This window comes from Seriola dumerili, unplaced genomic scaffold, assembly GCF_002260705.1.
Source record: "Seriola dumerili isolate Sdu_G_001 unplaced genomic scaffold, Sdu_1.0 BDQW01000025.1, whole genome shotgun sequence".
Lineage (NCBI taxonomy): Eukaryota > Metazoa > Chordata > Actinopteri > Carangiformes > Carangidae > Seriola > Seriola dumerili.
In genome coordinates, this window is record NW_019174280.1 from 10,770,550 (window position 1) to 10,794,326 (window position 23,777).

At 41.1% G+C, this 23,777-nt stretch overlaps 1 protein-coding gene across 2 annotated transcripts in view; it reads left to right on the forward strand.

Annotated features, from left to right (window-relative positions):
• Positions 1 to 23,777, forward strand: part of nbas (neuroblastoma amplified sequence) — a 151,136-nt gene that overhangs the window by 72,084 nt on the left and 55,275 nt on the right. For both annotated transcript variants that reach the window (XM_022770374.1, XM_022770375.1), the window contains exons 37-43: positions 431 to 607; positions 1,272 to 1,385; positions 2,543 to 2,666; positions 7,470 to 7,546; positions 8,481 to 8,618; positions 18,871 to 19,094; positions 19,332 to 19,442. In XM_022770374.1, the coding sequence (XP_022626095.1) occupies positions 431 to 607; positions 1,272 to 1,385; positions 2,543 to 2,666; positions 7,470 to 7,546; positions 8,481 to 8,618; positions 18,871 to 19,094; positions 19,332 to 19,442 (965 nt within the window). The remainder of the gene's footprint in view (positions 1 to 430; positions 608 to 1,271; positions 1,386 to 2,542; positions 2,667 to 7,469; positions 7,547 to 8,480; positions 8,619 to 18,870; positions 19,095 to 19,331; positions 19,443 to 23,777) is intronic.

Below are 23,777 nucleotides of genomic sequence, written 5' to 3' on the forward strand. Positions count from 1 at the left end.
CCTGTATGACACATGTCTTTCATGTAGAGCTGGGAAGGCTTTGCGCTGCCTGAAAGGTGCATGCTGTAATTCCCCTTCGCAGTACACAAACACACAGAGCCCTGCGCGTATTGAAGTGTTTCTCTCAACTACCTAATAAAAAACAGAACACAACCATGTCTAATACCACACCGATACTTGAGAGTCCTCAGCTTAAAATTTGTCCTTTGGTGTAATGGAACAATACAGATCAGAGATCTGCTCTGATGATGCTTTCCATTTGCAAAGAGGAAGTGTTGAGAGGCTGCTGTAGTACTAAGATGGGATAAATTCAAGTTGTAAAGACTTCTTTGATGGCTACTACTGTAGGGTCACCAGACTGATGTATTAGAATAACCTGGCTGTCATATTTTTGTCCATCTTGTCATCACTGTCACCTGCTTGGCCCTAGGCCTGTGCACCCACTGTGGGCTCCCCTGTGGGGACAGCGGGGGACCTGCTGCACAGGACTACAGCTAAGACCATGGAAGTGCTGACCACTACAGGACTGACCACCAAGGCTGTGCTGAGCGCAGTTAGTGACCACCGCTGGTGGAAAGAGTCACTCAACTACCTCCGGCCGCTGCATGTAAGAACACTTTGTCTGTCTTGTTTTTAATTTATGTGATCAGTGGTGAAGCTGAGGACAATTTTCCACATCAGGGACAATGAAGTAACTAATGAGTGAACGAACTAATGAACTTGTGGGTTTAAATGTGTGTGGTTTTTGTGTTGTGTGGTGTTTGTACCGATGTGTGTTTATGAATGCATAATCAGCAGTGTGCTGTGAAAGGCACGATGAAGCAGCCGGCATTAACAGTGCAATTTCTCTAGATGTATTTGTTTTAATGCTTGTTTTTACCCTCATTGGCCTCTGGGCTGCACAGTGTATGTGTGCATGAAAGACACAGATGCACCATGTCTGCCCCCATATCTCACACACTGTTGCTCACAGACTTTATAGTCTTCATCCAAAAACAACCAATCAAGAGCTCATCTCTTGCATAATTAATTGGCCCGCCTATTGAATATTTCAATATCTGGCTGTTGCCGGCGGCTGGACTGGCTCAGTGGTCGCCGGGGTGGAGATTGATGGCGTCTCTGGTCTCGGCAGTCTTATGTGGTGGTGGCGGCGTGGTCACGGGTTTCTAAGGAAAGAGACAAACGGAGAGGATGTGAGGTGTGGGACACAGAGAGATGACAGTGCTGTGGGCATGTTGTGAAAATTTAATGATGTTTTGATGGCTCCTCAGGGTCACGGAGAAGGAGCCACGAGTCAGGAAGGGGCGTGTGAGAACTCCAACCTGGAGCGTCAAGGCTGTAGCCCCTTTTATCAGGAACTCATTGAGGATCCCTATGTAGACCTGGTGAGTGGTTTAAGACCAGTGTGGCTCATGACTCATTATTTTTTCTTACTCTTACATTTCTGTTGTTCTTAATTCTCCTTTTTTACCTCAGGCCACCTTCTTAAATTACTGCAAAAATGCCTGAGTAAGTTTATGACTTAAGGCATTTAATTAGATTTTTTTCTCCTATGACTTATAAATTCCTCCAAAAACAGTGTTGAGAGCAAATGAATATTGATTTCAGTAAGTAATTTTAATGCTAGAAGCAGTTTGGAACAGTGCTTTCCAGGAAAAGAAGGATAAACTGAAGACTGATGGTATGATAGAGAACAAAATTAGAGATGTGGTAAAAGATATAAAACGCTAAGAGTAGATGTACTGTATGTATTAGATTGAGGGGGAGATCATAAAAAACCAAAAGAAAAGAATGTCGATGGAAGGCGCTACGGAAGTAGAACAGAACAAAAGTAAGAAAAGGAGTAGTTTGACCTTTATGCCTAGAAAATGGTCGCCCTGGGCTATGACTGGGCTTTTTACTCAGAGACACAAATCATGTGGATAGCTAAAAGAGTGGACGCGAGGGGAAACAGAGAAGGCCGATACATCTCTTCTCATGACATTTTAATAGGCCCCTCCAAATCCTTTCCTCCGCTCCATCTCCAGCCTTCATCCATCTTCCATCATCCATCTACCAATAATGGCTCCCCACGTCCATCTGTCTATGAGCCGGCTGATCAATGGGATTGGTTTTTACCTTAACAGTTTCAATGAAGGGAGTGGGGTGGGAGGAGAGGCTGATTGAGAGAGAAAGAGAGACAAATGCAACAAGACAGAGCAAGATTGGTGAAGATGGACAGGAAACATTCTGTGTTGAGGCAGTAGCTCTGAGGCCAGAAAGAGCACAAACTTCACTGTTCACCTCTCAGACACTTGAGAAATCACTTGGCGTACAAGAACCCCATAAATGAATTATCAAACGGCCCTGTGTTGAAAAGCTTTATTTGGGTCTGAAGTTCATTTGTTTACATTTGTCATCCGTCCGACATCGTGGGAATTAAGACGCTCAGTCACCTTAATCACATCTCCCTTTGTCGTTTTCTGATTTGCTCTTCCCTACTGTGGGAATTCCTTCTGTGTATGTATTATGTATCTTTTCTGTTCTCCATTTGTTCTCGTAGAGTCAAGATGTGTATTTGTCCTACAAAGACGTGCCTCAGGAAAACTTTGCAGAGGTTTTGCTGAGAACCGGCAAACTGGCTGAGGCCAAAACTGAAGGAAAAACCCTGTTTCCTGCTACGGAGGGTAAGCAGAAAAACCCCACCAGTGCAACACACAGTTACACACATACACACACAGATTCTCATACAGATGAAGAAAATGTAGTCTGTCCTTTTTCCTTGATGCAAGAGAAATGCTGATGCTGGGATATTAAACCTAGACTAATCCTGACTTTAACCCCACATCATTTGACCAAGACCGAATGTAGGAATGGAGCAGAATTTCTGCCAGATTGCTTAATATTCAGTTTGAGTCACTGTCTCGCAGTTTGATCGGTCCGATTTTTCCCATATGGCTCATGTCAAGAAATCAGTTCTCAACTGTAGTGAGCTTGTTTTTTAAAACAATTTGAGTAGTATTTTACGTGTTGTTGCTGAAGCAGACTTGACTGAGACTCGGGTGTAATGGAAATAAAACTGAACTTTTGCTGCAGAGCAGACAGACCATATTATCTGCCATTTGTGGCTCCATATTTTTTTTATTTTTTTTTTTCCCTTAATTTCCATTCATAGCACAATTGCAAAAGGCAACAGTGTCTTCCACATTGTTGTGAATATTATTGAGGACTAATCATGTGGTTTAAATGAACTTCACTGGAATTGTCAATGGACAAAACTGTGTTTACATTCAGCGTTAGCACTGACGTTGTTTTGAGGAAATAGGCTCCTAAATATCATCATCATTTCCCAGGCTGTTGTAATATACACACTCACCGAGCACTTTATTAGAAACACCTATACACCTGCTTATTTGTGCAATTATCCAGGTCAGAAGCTTCAAATAATGTTCACATCAAACATCAGAATGAGGGAAAAAATGTGATCTCAGTGACTTTGACCGTGACATGATTGTCGATGCCAGATGGGCTGATTTGGTCTCCTGGGATTTTCACGCACTGAGTTTTTACTTTTATGGTGCAAAAAACATCCAGTGAGCGGCAGCTCTGCGGACAGAAAGGCTACGAGGTGACAGAAAGGCTATGTGCAGCTCAGGTGAAGTGATGTGATGCAATCATGTCATCATGGAGCAGAATATCAATGCCTCCAACATCATGTGGAATCAATGGCGTGAAGAACTGAGGCTGTTTTGAGAGCAAATTGAGGCTCTACCCAGTATTAGTATGGTGTTCCTAATAAAGTACTTAGTAGTTTGAATATTTTGTGCTCATTTGAGCCTTCATGTTGATTTGCCAACTTCTCTCACATTGATTTTATTCTTTTTTTTAATCTGAGAAGTCTAAGTGTTTGAGACACTGAGTGAGAATTGTTTAACTTGAGCTGTTTCTCAGTGCTTCATCTTAGTGAAGTTGTGGTGTTGGCAGGACGCACGGTGTGGTTCCCCCCAACCTCACTCTTCCCTCTCCTCTCCTCATCCGTCTAACCACGGAGCCCATATGTGGTGGACCAGGGGACAACATGGGAAGAATAGCCTCATACTGATTAATTAATGTATCCCCACGTATTCCACGGCAACAGTAAATAATGACGCGTCACCACTGCCATACCAGGGAGATAGCATCAAGTCAAAACATCAAGGCCATGCTGCGTGATGGATCACAGCAGCTCGCCAGAATCAATGCAACTACAAAAATACGGAGCAAACAGATGTGTGTGCGTGAGCGTGTTCGAATACTAATTCATGGACACTAAAGAATGCGGCGCACACACTTTGACCATGAAGTGCTAATGTGTAGATATGCATTCACACATCTCTCTCTCTCACACACACACACACACACACACACACACACACACACACACACACACACAAACATATTAACACACCCACACGTTCCACCAAATCCAAGCTCTCTGTTTCTCTGTGCCACTGTCACTCAAATGAATATCTCTCCTCTAAAAAGTCACCTTCCCTTCGGAGCTGCTGCTGAGTGCGACGTGTCAAGAAAGAGAAAAGCCTGTCTGGACGGCATCGCGTCCGATAACAACCTTCGATTAATGACTCCTGTATCGGCCCGCCACGCCGGCTGTCCTCAAAAACAGACTAGGAGGTGGCCTTTAAGAAAATAAATACATTGATTTTTCACCTGCCCCAGATAAGGTGGAGGTAATTAATGATGACACAGGAGGAAAGTAACTCAATGGGATTGAGCCGAGTAGGGTGCAAACACAAGCACTTGGTGTGAAGAAACACAGAGACACACATATTTGCACTCACTCGCACAGCGTGGAGTGCTGCTATTGGCCACACGTTGACCAGGCCATAATCGGTTGGTTTTTCACACTGCCTGCACAGTTGAAATAGTAATAAGTCACTGTCTCACCATCCTGCTAACAATATGCCCGATTTAGCTGACACAGGAGCAGGAGTGTGTGTATGCATGTGTTGACACGCACACAAGACAGAGACACGTGGTGTCTCTTTATCACTCTCTCTGTTTTCCTCTCTCTCTCTCGCACACAAGCAGAAATACTGTATGCTTTTAAGTTAGGGTTATCTACTCTGTGTGTATGTGTGTGTGTGTGTGCGTGTGTGTGTGTTTACCCCTCTGGTAATTCCTGTCCCGATGGTATCAGTAGCTTTAGAGAGGCGTGTAATCAGCTCATTCTGAGGTGTAGCTCATTGAAACCCGGGAGGTAAGAGAGGAGGGGAGAAAAAAATGAGAAAGGGAGGAGGGTGGGCACTCTGCTTAAGAGAGCTGTTATGGCTCTTTAAACTGGTGCATCACTCCAGCCCTGCGCGCACATGCACACACTGAACCTCCACAGTATGTGTCAGGTACTGGCCTGTCTGTGCACATATGCATATTAGTGTGCATTTTGTCCTACAGTGTATACTGTATGTCTCTCCCTTTGCCCCCGCCTCTGTCTCTCTCCCAGTGTCCATGCTCTACTTTTCTCTGTCTGTTCCATTTTGTCTCAGGCTCTTATCACAAGAACAGGCTTTTGTTCTCCTTGGGTCTGAGACTACAAAGTGATTCTGTCTGCCTCTGCTTCTCTCTGCTCTTTCCCCCTGCTTTCTCACAGAGAGTTAGTGAGTGATTAAGAAAGGGTGTCTGTGTGTTTACAGTGTCCATCTAGTAAATCTACGTATTTTCAGTCAAATAGTGTGTGTGTGTGTGTGTGTGCGTGCGTGCATGCTTGTGTTTTAATGTCGTGGCCTTGGGGCCAGCAGTTTGGGAAAATATTGCATCCTTGTGCCCAAAGTTCTTTCTAGCCTCCAAATCCCATCAGCCTTAGAGCTACTGCAAAAACATGGACTGTGTCCCAGTTTCATACGACACACTAATTCTAAACAGGATTTGATAATATTGTGTTCACGTTCGAACAGTGACAAAATCAGATCAGCTTGTATGCATACTAAACGATTCTTGATTTTAAAATATGTGCTGTTGTACACAATCTTCCAATAATGCAATGCAAAAAATAAAGCTTGTGGAGCTTCTCACAGCTGCAGAACATTAGAAGTAATTGCAGATGGTGGTGATGCAGCTTGAAAAAATATTTGGATATTTGGAAAAAACATCTTTCTCTTTGTGAGGTTTAATTGGCAGTGGCATTTTGAAGTTGCAGTTTGATTCATGTATTTTTTTCGCACTTTTTGCATTATTTCCTGTTAGTACAAAATGATTAAGTATAGTAATTGTGCAATTCTGCCAAAATAGCTTCTTTTGGAGCTTTCCACCATATCACATGGTTTTCATCAGCAGAGGGAGTCTGCTCATTTGTCATGGGGATGCAACTGTACCACAAGTAATGATTATTTTTCATTAATGAGTAATCTACTATTATTTATCATTATTATTATTATTATTTTTATTATTATTAACATTTTCTTGATTAATCAATTGATTGTTTGGGCTATTAAAAGTCAGAAAAAAATGGTCATCAAGAGTTACTAGAGCCCAATGTGACGTCTTTATGATTCATGCTTCAACCAGCGATTCTAAACCAAAACAGATTCTATTTAGTGGAATATAAGAGAGGAACAGAATATTCCCATTTGAGAAGTTGGAACCAGTTCATTTGTTTATTATTGTAGGCTAGTAAATAGAATTTGAGTTAGGATTGTTGTTGTTAAACTACTGCTTCCAAGGATAGGGATAAACTGTAAAGCTTAAGTAACATATAGTATACTGTATACAGTTAGTGTGTATTATGGAATTGGGACACTTTAGTCAGACCTTAAGTCAGAAACTGCTTATTCCCAGTCACCATGACGTGCTCGGCCAGATCACTGGTTCAAACAGACAAGTCAAAACCAGTCAAACACAGATCACTTTTGAATCCTATAGTCAAACTCCTCTTCCTGTCTTTGCTGTCGATACATATGCATAGGCTAATTTGGCATTCAGGGGATTCAACTTTAAAGTGCACTTAAATGAAGTTTGGACTCATCTGGAGAGCACTTATTAGAAGTGGGCATGTACTTACTTTTTGAATAATAAATACTCTCTCTGCACAAAACCATACACATGCACATGTGCATGCACACACACATCCATACACAACCAACCCTCTTTTGTACACAACATATGCAAACACACACACACGCATATATGCACACAATAGCCCAGAGAGAAGATGGACAGAATCCTAGACCTCGGGGGGATTTTTAATGATGCTTCTTGACTTTGCAACTCCCCCCCCCCTTTTCTTTTTGTCTCCCTCTATTTTTACCTTCCCTCTTTTTTGTCTGGCCCACAGAGAGGTGTATTCTGACAGGCGCTGTCGTCTGTATTCAACAAACGTGGGATGAGAGTTGTCCAAGAGGGGAGGGTTGGTTGTTAATCCTGCGTTCTTTAGTTAAAGTCTTTTCTTCCCCTTCTCTCTTTCCCTCACCATCCCACCATCCCTCCATCCTTTCCAGTTTTGCTACAGCTGGCCAACGATGCATTTCCCAGGGACATGATGCTGGCTCTGTCCTACTTACTGGCCCTGCCTCAGGTAGGTGGACACACAGACACACACACACACACACACACACACCCACACACACACACACACACACACACCCACACACACACACACACACACACACGCACGCACACAGCTTTATTTAGCTTTATTATAGACACATCTACTCTGTACCCAGTAACAATGCAACTGTGTGGGATTGTGACAAATGGCTGAGTGAATCCATATCCTCTATTGATCTCTTACATCTCTAGATGAGCTATTGTGGTAGAGAGTTTATTTCAGCAGTGTGTCAGAATCAAAGCCACACTAAAGGGTCACCAAAATGATGTTGCTAGTCATACAATACACGTACGATTCCAAATAGCCACACGTCTCCTTCAATTCAATCAACATTCACATGTTCTATAAACCTGTTGTGCTGCTCCTGCACTGGTTTGCCATGCCATTCTTTGCCAGCTGTCAGAATAACAGTCTGATGCTCTGATAGCTAAGAAAATGAAAGCACATGACAGAAAGAAACCCTTTGGTAACAGCAGTAGATTGTGTTCAAGTGGAGGTAGTGAAATCCCTCATGAGTCTTAACACTTGCCGCATCGCCAGTGAAACACTAAACTGCTGGAGTGGATATTACAGAGATATTTCCTGGAGAGCTTGTTAGCTCCAATCGGATTAAAGTGATGTTACTGACAAACTGACTGACTGCATGAGAACTGCATGGGATGACGCAGCACCATGAGAAGAGATTTTTTGCTTAAACCAGTGATTTATTAAACATTAAACTTATAATTCTTAACTGTCGGGTTTATCTGTGGACTTTTTGGAATTGCAGGGAAACAGGTTCATTCAATGCATTTGTCACATTTTTTCTCTCTTACAGCAAACATTTCAGTGAATATTTAAAATGCCATGATGATAACATCGCTTGTATTTTCTTCTTATATTTGTCCATCCATACATGCAGGTGTTGGATGCCAACAGGTGTTTTGAGAAACAGTGTCATTCTGCCTTGTCACTCCAGCTGGCGGCCTACTACTACTCTCTCCAGATCTACTCCCGCCTCAAACCCTGCTTCAAGGACAAGAACCACACTCTCTACCAGGTTAGCATGGAGTAACAGTTCTGTGTGTGGTTGACTGAATAGAGGTATTGAATATTATGCTGATTCTCTTTGGCTGGACTACAGCAGCGGTGCCAGCCCTATAGCGCGAATGTTGCTGGCTAACTGAGTCAAGTAACTTTAGCTACTTTCCATAAAAGAAAGTCGCCAGTACTGCGTCGAAAGCAAGATTCTTGCGTCTCTCTTTGTCTGCTCAGTGAGTGGCAGAGAGGCGTAGCAGCAGCTTCTTACCCAGGCAGAGGCTGTGCGCTGTGTGAGAGACAAAAAAATAAAATTATATTAAAAAAAGGGCTGAAACTGGCTGCCACTAGGCAGAATGGAGATATGATGCGGTGACATCATGAACATCCTAAGTATCATATTACATAATCTAACAACATTTAGTGAGATTTCCGGTAGGCGTTAGCTACTTTCCATTGAAAGCAGTGAATTTTTGGAGCAGTTCCTCAACAGTTTCCAGCCATGTCCTCAATTTCACACGTTGACCATGGACATGGTCCAGCCATATACTAAGTTTTGAACTAGTAGTTGATATGCATGGCAGTTGATAAAAATTTTAAGTTCTCTACATAATATGCTTTTCTGAATACCAAAAGCTACAAGTTTGCAACACAAATATAAAGAAATACATTAAAGATGACCCAAAACACCACCCAAAAACAAGACTTAAAAGTTACAGGATTCGTCTGCAAACAGCAGGCATTTGGCACACAGATAAAAAAAAAATGGTAAGTTTAAAGCTGTGGCTTCAACCCAAAACACTGAACTGTTTTCAGCAGATTGGTTTTTGAAGAAGTTTCTTGAAAACCTAAGAAGCTTGGTTCAGGTTTTAGCTCTTTAAGCAGAGCATTTCTCAGCGGGGACCACCAGCACCACAGCAAAACACTGTGTCGCCCATGGTTTATGTCTGTCACAGGGTTGCAGGAGGAACCAGCAGAGTGAAAACGGGCAAGTGGGTGTGTATGACTTTTGACAAGATAACAGTGCCAACAGTGGGCTGAACATTCATCCTTTTAGTGTTAAAGTTTAAACAATGTCTTAATTATAGCAGCCAATAGAGCATACATTTCGCATAATTGAAAGGCTCTTAGACTCTTTGGATTATATGAGATTTGACTGTGTCAGTTGAAAACTAAATGTATGTTCCTTTTCTTAAAAAGTTTGAAAAAAGAAGCCAACAAGAACAGAACAAGTTATCAGAATATAAAAGTGAGAAGAGGAAGAAGAGGATAGTGATGGCAAAAGAGTAGCAACAGGAGTGTCTGAGGGTGATTGGTGGAGAATAAAGAGAAGAAATGGCTCTGACCTTTTCCTTGAGTGGACTGTGGCTCTCACAGGTTTTAGTCCAGGTGGAAGGAGGGGAGGTAAAATGTTGAAATAAAAGAATGAAAGAGGGAAAGAGGTCAGCAGAGGAAGTGGATAAGTGTGTCCCAGCTGACATTCAAGGTCAGGAAAGCACACGCTGTATATATACTCAACACAACACGCACAGACATCTTCATCCCCCCACATTGACACATCGCATCGTAATGGCAGTAATCAGTCCCCAAGTCCATTCACTTAAAATATATACAGCTTTTTCTCCTCTGCTCTACACTTTGGTAGTTGTACCTTCATTTTTAGCTCATTTCTTTTTTTTTCATCTGTCATTTCCTTTGAGTTTTTTTCTTTTTAGCTTGTTCTACCAGAGAGAGTGCTTGTTATCGTTGTGTTCCAGGTCTTGCCTTCACTCAGCTCTTAATGATGAGTTAGTGGCAACTTTTACTCGAACACTGATGGAAGCAAGAGGGAAGAAAACCTTTCAACCCGGGATTTTTTCTTCTCTCCTCCACTTTGTCCCTCTCCTTTTCTCCATTTTTTTTTTCCTGTCAGTTAAGTTTAAAGAATTGCTTTGTCGGCATGACAGTTCTGTTTTCAAGTGTCTCCATTTTACTTCTTTCTGTCCACATTATGTTGCTCTTTCTGCTATCGTTCCCCCTCCTTCTACGCTCTGTTTAGTCTTTTTTTCCCCGCCGTAGGCCTGTCTCGCTCTTGTCGAATCTCGGGCCTCTCCATCCACAATACTATCTTGACTGTGCATGCTTTATACATTTCTCTTGTGCTTTCTTTAGCTCTCTCGCTTTCTCTTATCTTTTAAGGGCACACATTGTACAGCGTGTGATATTTAATTTCAGATATGTATGACAGGATATTTTGTGCGTTTGCTTGCTTTGCATTGCAAATGAGTCTAGCAGGAGAAAAACATGTCACATACCTAAACATGTGTTTTTATAGTTTTTTATATATAATTATGTGTTGCTTTGTTTGTTTGTGTTTTTCATGTGTAGCTGCAGGCTAACATGTTCGTGTGCATCAGAGTGTTAGATCAGTTTTCACGTGACAGTGGGTGGTGTGTTTGTGTGCGTGCGCTGTGGTGTGTCGAGCTGTCTCCGAGTGTTTCCCACCCTCCACTTGAATAGCAGTAACACTGTATCTCAATAACTCTCATGCTCTTTCAATTCTCTTGTCACTATCACATAATTTCATACCCAAGCAGTAAGACACCAAACACTCAAACCACTGAAGCCATTCAGTTGCAAATAGGAACAGAAGTCTCTGAGGGTTTACTTGAGGTGTTTGATTTGTTTTGAAGGCCTCAATCAGCAGACAGTTTCTTCACTGTTCTGTAGATGTAGAGGTTTTGGACCTGAAGCTGCCTGTAAAAAGAACTTCAGGTGAAGGAAACAATTAATCAAATCCATATTGTACATTCATATTCATAACTGTCACATATAATGAAATTCATCATCATCCACCCATGCATTGATGCCACATCTCATAAGTATGGTGTAAACTTCTGACCTTTTTGGAGGATTTACCACTGCATCAGTTATGCTGTTAATTACCTAATCAGAACATACACTTACACGTACGATTTCTTATCACTTCTTGACAATTCTGCTAACTCTAAAACTTTATCATATATATTAATATTCTCATTGCATCACCATAAATGTTACACCATAAATGAGAGGTAAACAGGGGAGTACAGAAAACCCTGAACAGCCAGATTTTCACATTAGTCGGGCACATATGCAATTTACATTCCAGGGTGTTGTTTAACCATCCAGCTCTTTTAATTACTATAGAGTGGATGACCTGTCATCTCTGAACTCCATAAGGGTTGTGCCGATGGACGATGATCACCAAGATCACAGCTTGTGCCTTTTCCAATGTCAAGGTGATATTTGCCTTGTTTTCCCATCAATATATTAAGTTATTATTATTATTATTATTATTATTATTTGTAGTATTCAATTAATAATAAATTAGATCTGCCCTGCCATAGTTTCAAGTTGGCATAACCCGCATATAAACGACGCTTGCAACACCTACGTGATCGCACATGCACGCTCCAATCAGCTGAGAGTCATTAAAGTGCTGTTTGTTGTAGGTGCCAGGCGATGATTAAACAGCGGAGAACATCAATAGACAGACAGATACAACACGTGACTTAGTTTGGTTTCTTAGCCTGCTGCTTCTCATGGTTGTAAACAGAACTTTCGGCACTGACAGGGACGTAAAGGGACAGTCATCGAGAATATGGATATGGTGAATGATATGATTATTAAATGTAAATAAGTAATGTTTTGTTTGTGATGACAGTTCTAACATAGCCATAAAATGTATTCGTTATCATATTGTCACCGCTCAGGGTATCCGAGAAGGAGCGAGAGAGAGAGAAAGGGGCGAGTCGCCCTGTTGGACTCGGTGCAATGTCGCCATGTCCCCAGATACCAGCATTTACTTTTGTGAGAACAGTATTTCAATAACCAATGCGTAGTGGAATTATGGAATTTATACTTACCTCTCTCACCCTACTTCAACTTCATACCCTTGAATACTGTGTTTTAGACACCTTTAGTATGTTTGTTCTGACTGCTGGCAAATACACCAGTGTCACAGTCTGTTCCAATTTTAAATTTTTTTTCAACTCTAGTCCCTAGTTTAACTGTGTTCAGTTACTCAGCACAGAGGTCTCTACGACATACAGCCCACTGCTTCTTGACGATTTTGTTGCCCACTATTGGCTTTCAAGATCTTTAACTGTTACTTTCCCATCTGATTACATCTCCCAGGCATGTTGGAGCAGCACCGGGCTCGGTGACATGGAGGCTGGGTTTCCATTATTCCCAAAGGCATAATGAGCCCCTTTCCACTTGCTCGCACTGGAAGTTTTCATTATACCGGCTAAAGTGCTTGTATGTGAAATAGAGGAGCTCTTTACCGTAATTGTTCTGCTGGTGCTGTTTACACGAGATTGCACAATAGCCCGTGTTTATGTAAGTGTTAAGGTCTGTTTGCCTGTTCTTGGCGATGTTTTAATGTGTGAGTTTTTCCCCTGATTGTGTGTGTGAGTGTGTGAGAATGCTTGTGCTTAGCATAATTGTAGCTGTGAATGTGCAGCCGCTGTGCTGCAATGTGCTGAGTAAAGAGATTGAGGTTTTTCACTCAACCATTTATCTTTGCCTGCAGTCGAGTATTGATCACTCACATTTGTGCTACACACACAAACATACATTTATAGTATACACAATTGTAGTACAGACACAGAGCATGACTTTAGAGTTTATCATGCAGAAAAACTGCTTAGCTCTCTGATTATCTCATTATAACATTTAGCTTTATAATTAAGGACCACAAATCATTGTTAGGTGCTTTACCTCCAATTCACATATTCAGATGGAGTCAGTGATTTGTAAAGAATATTTTCACCTTCATTAAGGATATATATTTGTTTTTTATTCTACCTGATGGCGCTCTAACAGTGTGGACAGAATGTTAAGTTTTTCAAACTGGAAAAATAAATCACACAAGCTTACCAAAACACTCAGTCGATTGAAGTTGTATTAGTAGCGAAGATAAAAGTGTTTTCCTAATAGCAGCGAGATGACTTGATAAAACAGCACTTTGCTTACATCTAGAGACATTCTGTAATGCCTGCGGTCATCGCAGATGCCTTTTCAATTCATGGCCACAACAGGATTCGAGCTACCGGAGCTGACCTTGAAAGTGCTGGACCAATGAGCCAGCTCCCTGTTGTTGAATTGACTGGAATAATGAGTTAGACTGAATGAATTTCCCATCATAGAAAAGCACCACACATCCAATGACTTCGCTTTCCTATTTTTGTACAAATTGTGCACTTGTACAAATTGCACCCTTGTACCACAATCATTAGCAGTCTATATTTTACCCATGGGAGTCCTGCAGAGTGGAGTAGCTGCAGAAAGGCCCCTATTAGACAAATATGCACTCTAAATGCACTGTTGCAGTTGACTGGGAATGTTTGAGACAAGTAGTCTCTGAACCTTTGATTAGATGCACTGGTTTGACAGTGCTAAGTTACTCCTGCTCCTCTTGTTTGTATCTTTGCAGTCTTTTTGGCTTGTGTCTTGCCTGTGATCAGTCCCCTTCATGGTGTGTTATGACCCACAGTGCAGCCGAGCCTGTTTATGATGGTGATTATTCCTTTAAAAATGGTGCCTGATTTCTCTCCCCTGTGCATTCCTCCTAATTATGTGCACATACTGTATACACCATTTGCTGAATTAGTGCTAATGAGGCCACTGACTGTATAACTAAGTATTATGCAGGACATAAACACAGCTCATTAAGATCATTACTATCTTACTCTGTGGAGAGCAAAGGCATGACTGTTTCTTTATATCTTCAATGTGACAGAATGTTATTAAAAACTAGGTTAGGCTTAACAGGTTTGTGTATATGTGTATGCGTGTGTGTGTGTTAGGCATTGGGGATCTCATAACTTGCAGAGAATAATATTACATTGGAAATTTAGCAATCTCTAATCCTTTAACACCCAGACCCATTCTGGGGGTAGTTTGTATAAATTAAAACAAATTAAAACAATTTTGATCATATACCCTTGTAGTGAATATGAATTAGATGAGGGCTTTGTACATTTTTGGACTGCCAGACTGATAGGAGCATAGGGAGCCATATTTTTTTTTTGCCACACTAGGTTTGGCTCACTGCCTTTCTTTTGGTCCACTTTGGTCCAGACTGAATTATCTCTGCAGTTATTGGACATTTGTTGCCTTTAAATTTTTGTACATTACACTTATGGTTCCCAAAGGAGGAGGTGTCTATCACATATACGTAAAGCTGTAGTCTTTCTACATTTATTTTATTTAAAGTAAAGATGCTAAACTTGGCCTACTGTACATACATACAGACTGCTTTCTTTTTAGCCTGTTTGTAACAATGAGCTGTTAGCTGCTGAGCTAGCGTGCTGTGCTTTTGGCTGTGGACAGAGCAGACCAAAATATCGCATTCTACATGTTCACATTTATGCAGGTTCAACAGGTGTATTGATAAAGTTTTGGCTTTTTACTTGCGATGGTTTTATTGCACTTACTTACAGTTACTACAAGCATAGTTAGGGTTGCCACAAAAAAAAGGATTTAGAAGATTTATTGATAATTTAAAAGGCCAATACACATTCTTTTATGTGCTTATAACCCCAAATTACAGAAGTATCAAGGGTAACAAAAATTGTAGCCTAATGCTGATTTACAATTAGTATTAGAGAAGAAAGGCAGAGAGAGGATGGCATGCAGCAGTTTGCCACGGGTCGGACTCGAACCCACACCACTGCGATTTGGATTACGCCTTAATGACATGCGCTACCAGGTAAAGCACCAGAGCGCCCTCCTGACGTGTTCTGCTTCTTTTTTTTTTTTTTTTTTTTTTGAGCCGTATACAGAGCTTGTCAGTCTATTGCTAATTGATAAACTTATCCAATCCACTTGTAGGCTACAACTGGTTTGGTTTTACTTGACATTACACTATTCACAGCACTTTGAGGACATAACATGAACGAAAATACGGGACAGATTCCCGTAATGATTCAGTAGCCTACAGGACGCAGCATTTAATTTTCAAATTAAATGCGATTCCTAGCGTAGTTCACATAAACTCCGGTAATGTACAGGTTATTTATTTCACGTCACTCGCTCTGCCGTGACGCCCAGTGCGCGCGCATGTGTGTGCACGCAGAGCAGGAGGAGAGACATTCTGCAAACTAAATGCAGAGTTTTGGGAAAATATGCGGTTATTTAGAAGCTGTTCCGCAGATATCTTCTCCTCTGAAAAACAAACCGACGTGATTAAAGCCCGCTATATATGCTTCAATGTCCGGCTGTTTGGCCGCCAGCCGGCGCTTACGGAAAACCCTAGCAGTTTTGCACAGTGCCCACTTACGCAGATGAAACAGTGGTAAAAGGGACAACAATACTGTTTGATATAATTAAGTTAATCACAATGATAAAATTGACTGGATTCAAAGAGTTACTCTGACAATATTTATTTCACATATTTAACCAGCCATCTTTGGAAAGAGGCGAAACAATTTTTGATGGGTGCAGATACTGAAATATAATAACATGGGAAATTAAGACTGAAAATGAGAGAACAAGTGTGGCTGAATTTATTTGAGACCAAGACGCAGACTTTTTATTTTTACACTGTTCCCTCATAAGAGGCATCACAGGAAGGAGGGGAGCAAAGAGAAAAGAGCCTGTGGCAGCAGTTGAATAGCTGAAGGGGGAGTTTGAGAGAGTTGGCTTCCTCCCAGCTGTGTAACATCACACACTCCCTTATGCAATTATACTTTACATACAGTTTATACATTCTTCTCTTTGAAGAAATACAAGAAGTATCTTTTTAAGACGCTTTGAATTTCAATAAGCAAGTAATTAGATAAGATGAAGAAAAAATTAGGAATGAGTGTTGTCTGTGCTTAATTTGCAGACAATTGGGATTGCAAAGAATACTTACTAGAAAGAAAAGGGATTCTAGAGATTCCTAAGTAATGAAGGAAGGGGTTAAATAATTTGTGAGTTGCAAGAAAAATGAGTGTATGTAGCGGTAAGGAAGGATATAATCCAGATAGCCAGAAGGACAAAGTACTGCAGATGAATGACAGAGAGAGTGAGACAGAGAACGCAAACAGTATTTCATCATGAAAGCCTTATTTCAATAAAGTTCTTCAAACACAGGCCTGTCCATCACAGCTCCAACAGACTTTCTTCTCTCTCTCAGTGTTCTCCCTTTTGTGTCATTCTTCCTCGTCTGAAAATGGTGTCCAAAATGGTGCCAGCGTTATCAAATACAATCCTCCCTTTTTTTCCCCCCTCTCCTCTCCATTACTTTCTTCATGCCACACACACACACACGCGAGCAGGTCCCCGCCCCGCACTTCTATACTTTCTACACTTTTAATACTCTCTCTTCTCTATCTCTTCTCCTCGCTCTCCCTCCCTGTCCTGCTTTTGAACTGTGAATCTGCCACCATGACTGCCAGTATGGCCACATCTAACGACGCACACACATGCTGAGAGAGTAGGGAGACATACAGAGACAGACACACACACCTCTGTTTTCAAGCTCACACATTTCCAGCAGCCATAATTACCTTATGCAAATAAGATCAACAAATAAACCATCTCATCCTGCTGGGCGACAGCATATAAGATGCCAAAAACCAAATTCAGGAGCTCATTTAATTAGAACAGAGGTGATGAGAGAGATACAACATTTACCTACTGTTCCCTGCGCGTGACACTCTCACAAATGCGTATCCACTGTCTTATTCCCCATAGGCCTGAATCACAGTAGCAATTATGGTTCTAGGTACAATTACCCGTACTTTCTTGGTGTGTAGGAAAAAGGGTGCATATTGAATAGCCTGATTTAACTCAGGTGCAGTCGTCAGTGTCTACCTGGAAGCAAACTTAGATAGAAGTAAGCCCAGGCTAGTTGGTGTGCCCCTGCCTTTTTCTGCCGATTTTTGAAAATTACAGCCATTTTTGAAAATTGCCTCATTAGTTCGTCACGGCAGAGCGGCGGAAGACCTGTGAAGTTTTATATACCAGGCAGTGCAGGGTGTTTGAAGCTCAGTGTGTGACATAGTTAAGTGATAAGCCTTAAGGGCAGTTGCATTTGGTCAAACCTGGCTTAGTGCTGTATCCAGTATTTGAAAGCAAATTAGGGATAAAGAGATAAGAGAAGAGGAGCGAATTTGGGGCATAAGTTTCTGTTGTTCTCAATGGTGAATACTAGCATTATTGGTATTAGAAGATAATATACCAGGTAAACACGATGTAGAGTAATACAAGAAAAACTTGCAAGAGAAATCAAAAATTCAGTTTTCACTTTGTCATTATGGGATATGGAGTGTAGCTTGGTGAGGGGAAAAGTATATTCTTTCAATTTGATCATAAGATAGCAACAAAATATAAAAAAAAATGAAGGGGTCTGAACACTTTCCAAATGTACTGTAGATATTTGGCGACTGTCATTATTTTTTCCAGAAGAGGAAGGGTTTCAAATCAAACTCCAGATATAGTCTTTAGGAATAGGTATTTTGTTTATCTTTTTTTTTTTGTTTTTTTTAATTTAACAAGAAATCGTACAGATATAAAGGCACTGGTACCATACCAGTAGCACAGTAGAAGGGGGTAAACTGAAAGCCACCTCCATCATATGGCTAATATTATAAATTCAACCTTGTTGTTTTTTATCAGCCTGTATAAAATTTGTGGAAACCATTTTTTCATTTACCCAAAAAATGAATTTGGAGGCTTCGGTGTAATGGACTGGAGCAAATATATAAGGTGGCAAATAGTTTAAAAGTGTGGCCCATTGTTAAGCTTACACTGTGCTTACAGTAGTGGAGCAACAATGAGCCCTTCGTATCTACATAGGCAGCGGACCCTCGTCCACAAAGCTCACCCTGTTGTGCCGTACTGTTTCTACAGTAGCCCAGAAGGCACAAATCAAACACTGGCTTTAGAGAGGTCCTTTCACATTCTTACATTACCTGAAAGCCGCTGTAGATTCTCGGAGGTGCTTGGAAAGGGAGGGGTGAGGGGTATTCAGTGGGTTTCTATCTGCAACCACTAAATCCTACACACTGGTCCTTTAAATCTTCAAATGAGTAGCCATCATATTTATTTTCCTACAGCAAAGGGGCAGAGATCTGGCAGTCCAATTTTTATTTGCTTTTATTCAGACGAGTGGGCATGATAGTAATTCTCAGGATTACCAAATTTTGCTTTTAGCACAATATCCATCCAATATCCTTTTTACTCTGTGAAGCCACTAGCATGAAATAACACATTCAGCAGCTGTTTGTGTGTAAACGTGAAAATTATTCCCCTCTTCACAGGCCGACCCAAAGGAGCTGATTCGATTGGTCACACAGCATGTGTCTGCATATTCGGGTTGGCCAGAGGAGCTGCAGAAGTTGATCAGCCAGCTGCGTGTTTACAACGAGCGTCTCACAGATTTCACCCAGGCGCAGGTGTTACAGGGGCTGGGCCGCGGTGTGGATGTCCAGCGCTTCAGCTCCGACTCCGACTACAAGAAGGAGACCATCCTTGGCCTCACAGAGTAAGCAGGGGAGGGACTCAGAGGAATATGCTGTCAATACTATTTCCTCAACTTATGTATACACATTTGTAGTTATGTAAATATGATCATTTCTAGTACTATAGTTAGTATGGTGTGTTTTATTTGCTTAGGACCACATATGCATATGAGTGGGAGTGAGGGTCCTTTCTTCTTCAAACGCAGTGAAATCTCATCATTAATTTCCTCCTCTCTGCTTGTGTTTCCGTATGTGTTTAGGACACTGGATGACAGTGTGTACAGAATCGCTCTGTCTCTGGCTAAGCGCTACAGTGTTCCTCTGTGGGAGGTCTACATGACTCACCTGGAGTTCCTCTTTACAGATAGCGGGTACCTGCACACACACTCAAACACACAAATACAAACACCATCACATAAACTCTCCCTCAGCATTTTAATCTCATTTTACTCATCTGCGTTTGTTAGCTCACATCACTTTTGTCATCTCATTAGTTTGAAACATTTAGTCTGTCAGTGTGCATTTGAAAGACCCCTAAAAATGTATTTGTGTTTTGATAAAGAAACATGAATGGTGCATGTGTGTTTATGTATTCCCATGTCTGTTGAGTTTTGTTTGTGCACGCACTTGTTCCTTGTCCCTGTATTTAAAATCCTGAGAAGTGAAATGGAAAAAAAAAAGTTAATTTAAGTAGCACCAGTCCCTGAGTTTTAACAAAACCCACCGACATAAAAAGCCTACCCTGTGTTTTGAATGCGTATGTGTTTATGTGTGTGTTTGTGTTTTAGAGAGAGAGAGAGAGAGAGAGAGAGAGGGAGAGAGAGAGAGAGAGAGAGGACGTGAGTGTGTCAGAGTCTATTTCCATAATTGTTTTGCTCTCTGACTTCATAGCTGGGGATCTGACTAGCTCTGCACCTTTCCTTGTTTTAATAGAATGCCTTTTCAGCAGAGTCGAGATATGTGTGTGTGCGTGCGTGTGTTTGCGTGCACACATGTGGATCTGTGATAAATATCCCTACTGTCGCATTCTGATATAAGGAAATGGTTTATGGACTCCATTTAACGATAAATTACAACCTATACCTTTTAAAACCCTACCACACTTGCTGTGTGTGTGTGTGTGTGTGTGTGTGTGTGTGTGTGTGTGTGTGTGTGTGTGTGTGTGTGAGTGTGAGACAGAAAGAGAGAGAGATAGAGTTTTCTACCAAAATCTCAAGATCATGACACATGCGTGAAGAATATTCATACTATAATCTTGACTAGAAGCATCTGCAAAATGCATATTGATTTAACACATGGATGGACGCGAGCACTGACATAAATAGAGCACATTGCGGAAAACCTAAAGAAAAAGATGCATACAGACAGAAGTGTGGGTGCAAGATGGAATTTAGGATTTTATTGATCCCTGCAGGGAAACTGTTAGCACACAAGTTTAACCTGTGGATACCTAAATTCTGATGCAACTGAAGCACTTGGAAAATAAGTAGATATGGAAATAATATGGTCAAAGGGTGAAATGCATAAATGTATTTCAGCTAAAATGAATACAAAGAGCTACTGAGCCTTCACTGTTAAGTATTACAAACACACAGGATGGAGAGAAAGGTCATTAGGTAGAGAAATATCCACAGAATCAGTGTGTGCAGGAAGGGAGGACCAGATAGATGGAGGAAGAAGAGATGGATGATAGAGCTAGAGTGTCCCTGAGACAGTCCTATTAACACAGAACAAACGCTTTAGAGGAATCAATGGCCTGCTAAACGCCGCCATCATCAACTGTTCTCTCTGTGCATGTAGGTCTTTGTAGATGTACACTGGAGCCCTGTGGGAACATGAATTTCAGCCTGTTTCTTTTGACAATTTAATGACAGCTATTAAACCATTTATATGACCTGTCTGAAACAGAAGGATGTTCATGTGCTCTCAGAAGTCACCTGCCAATTCACTTGTTGCCCTGTTTTCTGTTTTCTTTAAGCTTCCAATGTTGTATGTTGTAAACCGTCCAGATTCATTTTTGTATATTTAGTTTTGCTTTACCTGCTTCAAACTCATTCAATAATACATGTAGACAGAAAATCAGAATACCTACTGTATTGCGAGATGAAATGGTCCCGGCAAAACTGGCAAAGTTCCCACCAAAATATCACTATTTGACACAGCTTGTAGCTAACATCACTGTTACCAGCTCGTCTTGCTGGGCTTGTTGTTGATTTATTTTGGTTGAATGGATAAACTTTGGATTACTCCAGGCGGCGCACACTGATAATGTGTTCCACATCAGTTGACGGATAATACACAAAAACATGAGGTTTGACATTTCAAACAACACAGCTCCAAGCTCATTTCAGTTCCTACCTGCTGCCAGCTGTTGCTGACCACTTGTGCTGCCTTTTCTGCAAATCACTAGTTTGCCCATGATGAGAAATAAATAGTCTTTTGTGGCACCTTCCCCTCTGATTCATCTTAAGATGTCTTTTGCTTTGAGCCTAATGAGGAATCATCAGAGACGGAGAGGACGCTTTTGAATTTTGTACCAGCTCTTTCCGAGTTGCACATCTGGTGACCTCATCTGGCAAATTAAGGTTTGAATTATATTGAACATTGGCAGTGTTACACACTACGCAGTCCTAACTGTTTGGCTCCTAAGGTGCCAAAAAGATATGACCGTATAATCTGTAACACTGCAGGTTGGTTAGAACTTTTCTGCTCCTGGCTGATAATGTCCTAGATCAATAGGAAGTGTTATTCTTGCAATGCCAGAATCCAAATACTAGTCATCCAGTTTATTTGAACCTTATTTCTACTTTTCTCTGCATACATCAGGCACTTCCCACTCTCACCTTTCAGGGACCTTGTGGCAAAATGTGCAAATTATATCAATACTTGGAGTATATGATATACTGTATATAACATAATAAGAAAACTGTGAACTGCAGTCACCCCTGTCACAGCAAAGTTCCCCCTCCTCTCTCTGTCACTGCAGTTTCACCTTAGCTATTTTATTTCTCAATAGGTTTATTCTTCAATGTCATGTTGCATACTTATTACAAAGTGATTGTATAATTGACAATTTCAGGTCAATTCTATAAATGTTTGTCTCTTTGTTTTGATGTATGCATGAGGATGTCGACATGCGACGCGCTGCCTAGCTGTCACCTGAGTGAAAACACATGCTGTCGTTTGCATCATACTGTTCTAGCCATACAACAATTATCTGAAATATTACAGCAAACGTGTCTTGCTGTGTGCTCATTTGAGTGTGCTTAGCATGCTGATGAGCTTCCCTCCTTACGCTGTTGTTAAGGTTTGGTACAGTACAGCGTGTGTTCATCTGCAGTTGTTTGATGCTGCTGGTTCTGCTGTTTAGGGATTTATTGATGTGCTACAGAAACTCTGCAAGGTTTGAGCCCTGAGCATGACCGTGACCTAGAGCACGACTGTAAGCATGTTTCTTGGAGTTATAGTGGAGAACCACAGAGAGCAGGACCTGGACTGATAAATACAACCACATAACCTTTGGTTGAGTAATGCTCTCAGTTGTAGGAAAAACAGTATTTCTGACAGAACTGAAACAAAGCAGTCAGTCCATGTACCCCATATTTTCTAACCGCCCCATACCACTGTTGAATGGCTATGTTGCTTTTTCTCTTCACCACCTCAGCCTCTCCCTGGTCTGTGTGTGATAGTATTTTTGGAAATTACATATGGTATGTTTCATATGAAAATTCCTTTCTTGTCTGAAATGGAACACATATAAATATATTTTTAGCCACGCTAGCAGAAGGGTCTAGGGATGGTAATATCAGGCAGTCGGTCATTTGGTACACCATATTGCTCAAAACACCAGTTCAGTACAGTTGTTTATGTCCAAATACCTGCAGAACTAATGGCATCCCCCTGAGCCTCTGTAGCTGTATTTGTGTTTAATGCTAATGAGAAAGTATTAGCAAGCTAAGATGCTAAATTAAACCAGCATTACCATGGTGCAACCAGACGGAGCTACTTGTGTAGATGTAGCATCAGTCCTTTTTAATGTTGACAAGTACTCAAAATGTGATTTTGGCAGTGCTAACATCATCACGACTGCTATAAACAATGTTTTTAACAGTGGGTGTAATGTGAAAGCAGTAGCTCTTGGCGATGACCCCCAGGGAAATATCACCCCACTTTGCAAGCACCCAAAGACCCACTCATTAGCTTCACAGTGACTTTTAGTTCATTGTTTTGGTTTTACGGCCTGTCGCTTTACTGTTTTCGTTCACTCTCACTGCTCTCAGTGACATAGTTTCTCCATTCAGCAAAAAAGGCCCAAATATTTGTGGTCACAGCTTCTTTCCCCAAATGGCTAAAAATGTATGTATGTATGATGTTCCTAATGTTTAAATGATCCATTATTCATGTTTCATATGTGAATGCAATTGCACAAATCATAGTTAACAATATTAATGTCAATATTATATTGTGTGTGTATGTGTGTAAAAGTGTGACAGCAGAATTGCCTTACAATGAAAAAGTGAATCAGCTGTGCAGAAAATTTCCATGTGCAGTGGTCCCATACTAAACTCTACAGTACAAACGCACTTTTACAACCCCCTGCTGGACCGTAATTTGTAAACAAATTAGCAACATAGATCATTAAAAAAAAAAAAAAATTACAGCTTGCATAAATCCAGACAACAATGATGTGCTGAATAATCATCACT